This window comes from Engystomops pustulosus, unplaced genomic scaffold, assembly GCF_040894005.1.
Source record: "Engystomops pustulosus unplaced genomic scaffold, aEngPut4.maternal MAT_SCAFFOLD_212, whole genome shotgun sequence".
In the NCBI taxonomy this organism is placed as follows: domain Eukaryota; kingdom Metazoa; phylum Chordata; class Amphibia; order Anura; family Leptodactylidae; genus Engystomops; species Engystomops pustulosus.
Window position 1 is genome coordinate 81978 of NW_027285092.1, and position 10159 is coordinate 92136.

The 10159-nt window shown below is 46.2% G+C and overlaps 1 protein-coding gene across 1 annotated transcript in view; it reads left to right on the forward strand.

Moving 5' to 3' along the window:
• Positions 1-9728, forward strand: part of PSMD12 (proteasome 26S subunit, non-ATPase 12) — a 43089-nt gene extending 33361 nt beyond the window's left edge. The window contains exons 9-11 of the mRNA XM_072132037.1: positions 7963-8137; positions 8380-8457; positions 9423-9728. Of these exons, the coding sequence (XP_071988138.1) occupies positions 7963-8137; positions 8380-8457; positions 9423-9632 (463 nt within the window). The 3' untranslated portion in view covers positions 9633-9728. The remainder of the gene's footprint in view (positions 1-7962; positions 8138-8379; positions 8458-9422) is intronic.
• Positions 9729-10159: the final 431 nt, after the last annotated feature.

Below are 10159 nucleotides of genomic sequence, written 5' to 3' on the forward strand. Positions count from 1 at the left end.
ACACCACAGATAACACAGTGATATCTCTGAGTACAGATTATGTAGTAGATGTGTCCTGCAGTCCCATGTAACACCACAGATAACACAGTGATATCTCTGAGTACAGATCATGTACTAGATGTGTCCTGCAGTCCTATGTAACACCACAGATAACACAGTGATATCTCTGAGTACAGATCATGTAGTAGATGTGTCCTGCAGTCCTATGTAACACCACAGATAACACAGTGATATCTCTGAGTACAGATCATGTAGTAGATGTGACCTGCAGTCCTATGTAACACCACAGATAACACAGTGATATCTCTGAGTACAGATCATGTAGTAGATATGTCCTGCAGTCCCATGTAACACCACAGATAACACAGTGATGTCTCTGAGTACAGATCATGTAGTAGATGTGTCCTGCAGTCCTATGTAACAGCACAGATAACACAGTGATATCTCTGAGTACAGATCATGTAGTAGATGTGTCCTGCAGTCCCATGTAACACCACAGATAACACAGTGATATCTCTGAGTACAGATCATGTAGTAGATGTGTCCTGCAGTCCTATGTAACACCACAGATAACACAGTGATATCTCTGAGTACAGGTCATGTAGTAGATGTGTCCTGCAGTCCTATGTAACACCACAGATAACACAGTGATATCTCTGAGTACAGATCATGTAGTAGATGTGTCCTGCAGTCCTATGTAACACCACAGATAACACAGTGATATCTCTGAGTACAGATCATGTAGTAGATGTGTCCTGCAGTCCCATGTAACACCACAGATAACACAGTGATATCTCTGAGTACAGATCATGTAGTAGATGTGTCCTGCAGTCCCATGTAACACCACAGATAACACAGTGATATCTCTGAGTACAGATCATGTAGTAGATGTGACCTGCAGTCCTATGTAACACCACAGATAACACAGTGATATCTCTGAGTACAGATCATGTAGTAGATGTGTCCTGCAGTCCTATGTAACAGCACAGATAACACAGTGATATCTCTGAGTACAGATCATGTAGTAGATGTGTCCTGCAGTCCTATGTAACACCACAGATAACACAGTGATATCTCTGAGTACAGATCATGTAGTAGATGTGCCCTGCAGTCCCATGTAACACCACAGATAACACAGTGATATCGGAGTACAGATCATGTAGTAGATGTGTCCTGCAGTCCTATGTAACACCACAGATAACACAGTGATATCTCTCTGAGTACAGATCATGTAGTAGATGTGTCCTGCAGTCCTATGTAACACCACAGATAACACAGTGATATCTCTGAGTACAGATCATGTAGTAGATGTGTCCTGCAGTCCTATGTAACACCACAGATAACACAGTGATATCTCTGAGTACAGATCATGTAGTAGATGTGTCCTGCAGTCCTATGTAACACCACAGATAACACAGTGATATCTCTGAGTACAGATCATGTAGTAGATGTGTCCTGCAGTCCTATGTAACAGCACAGATAACACAGTGATATCTCTGAGTACAGATCATGTAGTAGATGTGTCCTGCAGTCCTATGTAACACCACAGATAACACAGTGATATCTCTGAGTACAGATCATGTAGTAGATGTGTCCTGCAGTCCCATGTAACACCACAGATAACCCAGTGATATCTCTGAGTACAGATCATGTAGTAGATGTGTCCTGCAGTCCTATGTAACACCACAGATAACACAGTGATATCTCTGAGTACAGATCATGTAGTAGATGTGTCCTGCAGTCCTATGTAACACCACAGATAACACAGTGATATCTCTGAGCACAGATCATGTAGTAGATGTGTCCTGCAGTCCTATGTAACACCACAGATAACACAGTGATATCTCTGAGTACAGATCATGTAGTAGATGTGACCTGCAGTCCTATGTAACACCACAGATAACACAATGATATCTCTGAGTACAGATCATGTAGTAGATGTGTCCTGCAGTCCTATGTAACACCACAGATAACACAGTGATATCTCTGAGTACAGATCATGTAGTAGATGTGTCCTGCAGTCCTATGTAACACCACAGATAACACAGTGATATCTCTGAGTACAGATCATGTAGTAGATGTGTCCTGCAGTCCTATGTAACACCACAGATAACACAGTGATATCTCTGAGTACAGATCATGTAGTAGGTGTGTCCTGCAGTCCTATGTAACACCACAGATAACACAGTGATATCTCTGAGTACAGATCATGTAGTAGATGTGTCCTGCAGTCCCATGTAACACCACAGATAACACAGTGATATCTCTCTGAGTACAGATCATGTAGTAGATGTGTCCTGCAGTCCTATGTAACACCACAGATAACACAGTGATATCTCTGAGTACAGATCATGTAGTAGCTGTGTCCTGCAGTCCTATGTAACACCACAGATAACACAGTGATATCTCTGAGTACAGATCATGTAGTAGATGTGTCCTGCAGTCCTATGTAACACCACAGATAACACAGTGATATCTCTGAGTACAGATCATGTAGTAGATGTGTCCTGCAGTCCTATGTAACACCACAGATAACACAGTGATATCTCTGAGTACAGATCATGTAGTAGATGTGTCCTGCAGTCCTATGTAACACCACAGATAACACAGTGATATCTCTGAGTACAGATCATGTAGTAGATGTGTCCTGCAGTCCTATGTAACACCACAGATAACACAGTGATATCTCCCTGAGTACAGGTCATGTAGTAGATGTGACCTGCAGTCCTATGTAACACCACAGATAACACAGTGATATCTCTGAGTACAGATCATGTAGTAGATGTGTCCTGCAGTCCTATGTAACACCACAGATAACACAGTGATATCTCTGAGTACAGATCATGTAGTAGATGTGTCCTGCAGTCCTATGTAACACCACAGATAACACAGTGATATCTCTGAGTACAGATCATGTAGTAGATGTGTCCTGCAGTCCTATGTAACACCACAGATAACACAGTGATATCTCTGAGTACAGATCATGTAGTAGATGTGACCTGCAGTCCCATGTAACAGCACAGATAACACAGTGATATCTCTGAGTACAGATCATGTAGTAGATGTGTCCTGCAGTCCTATGTAACACCACAGATAACACAGTGATATCTCTGAGTACAGATCATGTAGTAGATGTGACCTGCAGTCCTATGTAACAGCACAGATAACACAGTGATATCTCTGAGTACAGATCATGTAGTAGATGTGTCCTGCAGTCCTATGTAACACCACAGATAACACAGTGATATCTCTGAGTACAGATCATGTAGTAGATGTGTCCTGCAGTCCTATGTAACACCACAGATAACACAGTGATATCTCTGAGTACAGATCATGTAGTAGATGTGCCCTGCAGTCCCATGTAACACCACAGATAACACAGTGATATCGGAGTACAGATCATGTAGTAGATGTGTCCTGCAGTCCTATGTAACACCACAGATAACACAGTGATATCTCTGAGTACAGATCATGTAGTAGATGTGTCCTGCAGTCCTATGTAACACCACAGATAACACAGTGATACCTCTGAGTACAGATCATGTAGTAGATGTGTCCTGCAGTCCTATGTACAGATCATGTAGTAGATGTGTCCTGCAGTCCTATGTAACACCACAGATAACACAGTGATATCTCTGAGTACAGATCATGTAGTAGATGTGTCCTGCAGTCCTATGTAACACCACAGATAACACAGTGATATCTCTGAGTACAGATCATGTAGTAGATGTGTCCTGCAGTCCTATGTAACAGCACAGATAACACAGTGATATCTCTGAGTACAGATCATGTAGTAGATGTGTCCTGCAGTCCTATGTAACACCACAGATAACACAGTGATATCTCTGAGTACAGATCATGTAGTAGATGTGACCTGCAGTCCTATGTAACACCACAGATAACACAGTGATATCTCTGAGTACAGATCATGTAGTAGATGTGTCCTGCAGTCCTATGTAACACCACAGATAACACAGTGATATCTCTGAGTACAGATCATGTAGTAGATGTGTCCTGCAGTCCTATGTAACACCACAGATAACACAATGATATCTCTGAGTACAGATCATGTAGTAGATGTGTCCTGCAGTCCTATGTAACACCACAGATAACACAGTGATATCTCTGAGTACAGATCATGTAGTAGATGTGACCTGCAGTCCTATGTAACACCACAGATAACACAGTGATATCTCTGAGTACAGATCATGTAGTAGATGTGTCCTGCAGTCCTATGTAACACCACAGATAACACAGTGATATCTCTGAGTACAGATCATGTAGTAGATGTGTCCTGCAGTCCTATGTAACACCACAGATAACACAGTGATATCTCTGAGTACAGATCATGTAGTAGATGTGTCCTGCAGTCCTATGTAACACTACAGATAACACAGCGATATCTCTGAGTACAGATCATGTAGTAGATGTGTCCTGCAGTCCTATGTAACAGCACAGATAACACAGTGATATCTCTGAGTACAGATCATGTAGTAGATGTGTCCTGCAGTCCTATGTAACACCACAGATAACACAATGATATCTCTGAGTACAGATCATGTAGTAGATGTGTCCTGCAGTCCTATGTAACACCACAGATAACACAGTGATATCTCTGAGTACAGATCATGTAGTAGATGTGTCCTGCAGTCCTATGTAACACCACAGATAACACAGTGATATCTCTGAGTACAGATCATGTAGTAGATGTGTCCTGCAGTCCTATGTAACACTACAGATAACACAGCGATATCTCTGAGTACAGATCATGTAGTAGATGTGTCCTGCAGTCCTATGTAACAGCACAGATAACACAGTGATATCTCTGAGTACAGATCATGTAGTAGATGTGTCCTGCAGTCCTATGTAACACCACAGATAACACAATGATATCTCTGAGTACAGATCATGTAGTAGATGTGTCCTGCAGTCCTATGTAACACCACAGATAACACAGTGATATCTCTGAGTACAGATCATGTAGTAGATGTGTCCTGCAGTCCTATGTAACACCACAGATAACACAGTGATATCTCTGAGTACAGATCATGTAGTAGATGTGTCCTGCAGTCCTATGTAACACCACAGATAACACAGTGATATCTCTGAGTACAGATCATGTAGTAGATGTGACCTGCAGTCCTATGTAACACCACAGATAACACAGTGATATCTCTGAGTACAGATCATGTAGTAGATGTGTCCTGCAGTCCTATGTAACACCACAGATAACACAGTGATATCTCTGAGTACAGATCATGTAGTAGATGTGTCCTGCAGTCCCATGTAACACCACAGATAACACAGTGATACCTCTGAGTACAGATCATGTAGTAGATGTGACCTGCAGTCCTATGTAACACCACAGATAACACAGTGATATCTCTGAGTACAGATCATGTAGTAGATGTGACCTGCAGTCCTATGTAACACCACAGATAACACAATGATATCTCTGAGTACAGATCATGTAGTAGATGTGTCCTGCAGTCCTATGTAACACCACAGATAACACAGTGATATCTCTGAGTACAGATCATGTAGTAGATGTGACCTGCAGTCCTATGTAACACCACAGATAACACAGTGATATCTCTGAGTACAGATCATGTAGCAGATGTGTCCTGCAGTCCTATGTAACACCACAGATAACACTGTGATATCTCTGAGTACAGATCATGTAGTAGATGTGTCCTGCAGTCCTATGTAACACCACAGATAACACAGTGATATCTCTGAGTACAGATCATGTAGTAGATGTGACCTGCAGTCCTATGTAACACCACAGATAACACAGTGATATCTCTGAGTACAGATCATGTAGCAGATGTGTCCTGCAGTCCTATGTAACACCACAGATAACACTGTGATATCTCTGAGTACAGATCATGTAGTAGATGTGTCCTGCAGTCCTATGTAACACCACAGATAACACTGTGATATCTCTGAGTACAGATCATGTAGTAGATGTGTCCTGCAGTCCTATGTAACACCACAGATAACACAGTGATATCTCTGAGTACAGATCATGTAGTAGATGTGTCCTGCAGTCCTATGTAACACCACAGATAACACAGTGATATCTCTGAGTACAGATCATGTAGTAGATGTGTCCTGCAGTCCTATGTAACACCACAGATAACACAGTGATATCTCTGAGTACAGATCATGTAGTAGATGTGTCCTGCAGTCCTATGTAACACCACAGATAACACAGTGATATCTCTGAGTACAGATCATGTAGCAGATGTGTCCTGCAGTCCTATGTAACAGCACAGATAACACAGTGATATCTCTGAGTACATATCATGTAGTAGATGTGACCTGCAGTCCTATGTAACACCACAGATAACAGTGATATCTCTGAGTACAGATCATGTAGTAGATGTGTCCTGCAGTCCTATGTAACACCACAGATAACACAGTGATATCTCTGAGTACAGATCATGTAGTAGATGTGTCCTGCAGTCCTATGTAACACCACAGATAACACAGTGATATCTCTGAGTACAGATCATGTAGTAGATGTGTCCTGCAGTCCTATGTAACACCACAGATAACACAGTGATATCTCTGAGTACAGATCATGTAGTAGATGTGTCCTGCAGTCCTATGTAACACCACAGATAACACAGTGATATCTCTGAGTACAGATCATGTAGTAGATGTGTCCTGCAGTCCTATGTAACACCACAGATAACACAGTGATATCTCTGAGTACAGATCATGTAGTAGATGTGTCCTGCAGTCCTATGTAACACCACAGATAACACAGTGATACCTCTGAGTACAGATCATGTAGTAGATGTGTCCTGCAGTCCTATGTAACACCACAGATAACACAGTGATATCTCTGAGTACAGATCATGTAGTAGATGTGTCCTGCAGTCCCATGTAACAGCACAGATAACACAGTGATATCTCTGAGTACAGATCATGTAGTAGATGTGTCCTGCAGTCCTATGTAACACCACAGATAACACAGTGATATCTCTGAGTACAGATCATGTAGTAGATGTGACCTGCAGTCCTATGTAACACCACAGATAACACAGTGATATCTCTGAGTACAGATCATGTAGTAGATGTGTCCTGCAGTCCTATGTAACAGCACAGATAACACAGTGATATCTCTGAGTACAGATCATGTAGTAGATGTGTCCTGCAGTCCCATGTAACAGCACAGATAACACAGTGATATCTCTGAGTACAGATCATGTAGTAGATGTGTCCTGCAGTCCTATGTAACACCACAGATAACACAGTGATATCTCTGAGTACAGATCATGTAGTAGATGTGTCCTGCAGTCCTATGTAACACCACAGATAACACAGTGATTTCTCTGAGTACAGATCATGTAGTAGATGTGACCTGCAGTCCTATGTAACACCACAGATAACACAGTGATATCTCTGAGTACAGATCATGTAGTAGATGTGTCCTGCAGTCCTATGTAACACCACGGATAACACAGTGATATCTCTGAGTACAGATCATGTAGTAGATGTGTCCTGCAGTCCCATGTAACACCACAGATAACACAGTGATATCTCTGAGTACAGATCATGTAGTAGATGTGTCCTGCAGTCCTATGTAACACCACAGATAACACAGTGATATCTCTGAGTACAGATCATGTAGTAGATGTGTCCTGCAGTCCTATGTAACACCACAGATAACACAGTGATATATCTGAGTACAGATCATGTAGTAGATGTGTCCTGCAGTCCTATGTAACACCACAGATAACACAGTGATATCTCTGAGTACAGATCATGTAGTAGTGTCCTGCAGTCCTATGTAACACCACAGATAACACAGTGATATCTCTGAGTACAGATCATGTAGTAGATGTGTCCTGCAGTCCCATGTAACACCACAGATAACACAGTGATATCTCTGAGTACAGATCATGTAGTAGATGTCACCTGCAGTCCCATGTAAGCGCTGTGTTTCTGCAGGGATCTGTTGAAGCTCTTCACCACGATGGAGCTGATGCGCTGGTCCTCCCTGGTGGAGGAGTACGGGAAGGAGCTGCGGGAGGGATCTCTGGACAGTGAGGCCACAGATGTCTTCAGTTGCTCAGAACAGGGGGAGAAGCACTGGAAGGACCTGAAGAACAGAGTGGTGGAGCACGTAAGAGAGCGCCCCCTACTGCAGACATGTGGCGGGGGGGGGGGTTTGGGAGGGACTTTTCTGTGTTGTGGGGTGGGTAAGAGGGGCTTCTTTGCTGGGCAGGGGTGAGGTTGGGAGACTCTTTTCTGGGGGTCGGGTGGGAGGGGCTTCTTTGAGCAGGGGAGAGGTTGGGAGGGGCTTTTCTGGGCGGGGGAGGGGCTTCTTTGCTGCAGTTTTGTGCTGAGTCTCTCCTGTAATTACAGAATATAAGAATTATGGCAAAGTATTACACGCGGATCACCATGAAGAGGATGGCGCAGCTGCTGGATCTCTCAGTGGATGTAAGTAGCCACCCACCACAGCGCACAATGCAGGACCCTGATTGGTTGTTTCGGAGTCTGAAGCCTCCATCACTGTATATTCTCTGATCCCGAAAGCTGGAGGATGTTACTCTCCACTCCACTGGCTCCTCCTTTTCCCTTAGCTCAGCATTGCCTCTGCAGTAGTGCCCTAAAGCGTGGTCCCGCCTCCTGGCTCTGCCCGTCCCCCGCCTCCTGGCTCTGCCCGTCCCCCGCCTCCTGGCTCTGCCCGTCCCCCGCCTCCTGGCTCTGCCCGTCCCCCGCCTCCTGGCTCTGCCCGTCCCCCGCCTCCTGGCTCTGCCCGTCCCCCGCCTCCTGGCTCTGCCCGTCCCCCGCCCCCTGGCTCTGCCCGTCCCCCGCCCCCTGGCTCTGCCCGTCCCCTGGCTCTGCCCGTCCCCTGGCTCTGCCCGCCCCCTGGCTCTATCCGCCCCCTGGCTGTGCCTGGCGCTGCCCCTGCCTCCGCCCCCTGGCTCTATCCGCCCCCTGGCTGTGCCTGGCGCTGCCCCTGCCTCCGCCCCCTGGCTCTATCCGCCCCCTGGCTGTGCCTGGCGCTGCCCCTGCCTCCGCTTCCTGGCTCTATCCGCCTCCTGGCTGTGCCTGGCGCTGCCCCTGCCTCCGCCCCCTGGCTCTATCCGCCCCCTGGCTCTATCCGCCCCCTGGCTCTATCCGCCCCCTGGCTGTGCCTGGCGCTGCCCCTGCCTCCGCCTCCTGGCTGTGCCTGGCGCTGCCCCTGCCTCCGCCCCCTGGCTCTATCCGCCCCCTGGCTGTGCCTGGGGCTGCCCCTGCCTCCGCTTCCTGGCTCTATCCGCCCCCGCCTCTGCCTGTCCCCTGCCTCCGCCTCCTGGCTCTGCCCGTCCCCTGTCTCCGCCTCCTGGCTCTGCCCGGCGCTGCCCCCTCCCCCTTGGCTCTGCCCGCCCCCTCTTATCCACGTCTCTCCTCCCCCGTAGGAGTCGGAGGAGTTCCTCTCCACCCTCGTTGTGAATAAGACGATCTTCGCCAAGGTGGACCGACTGGCCGGAATCATCAACTTCCAGAGGCCCAAAGACCCCAACGACCTCCTGAACGACTGGTCCCAGAAGCTGAACTCGCTGATGGCGCTGGTCAACAAGACGACGCACCTGATCGCCAAGGAGGAGATGATCCACAACCTGCAGTGATGGGGGCGGGGCTGTATCATATTATGTGTTTTTTATGTTTTTGGGATTTGCTTTTTGTTTTGTTTAATATTAATAATAAAACTCACAAGGACGGTGCGGGTGTAAGTCTTACTGCGTGTCACATGACCAGTGGAGTCCCCGCTCCTACAGCAAGTACCACAGCCCTGCATCACATGACCACCAGACACCCCGCTCCCACAGCAAGTACCACAGCCCTGCATCACATAACCAGCATAAGCCCATCCCACATCACATGGCCAGCAGAGACCCCACAGCAAGTACCGCAGCCCTATCTGTAAAATCCTCTGTTTCTCCTGGGCGGGACTTCTGGGTTGTGACATCAGCTAAGGACACCGAGGCCAGAGCACTGAGGGCATTCACATGAACGTGCACAAGCAGCCCAGCCATTCAGGACAAAGAATCCGTGACTGTACAGAGGGGGAGACAGAGCACTGGATCTCCCTGGGGTCTCCCTGAATACACTGCGCCATGCGTGGGGGGGCCGAGGGGTCTCACTGTATATACTG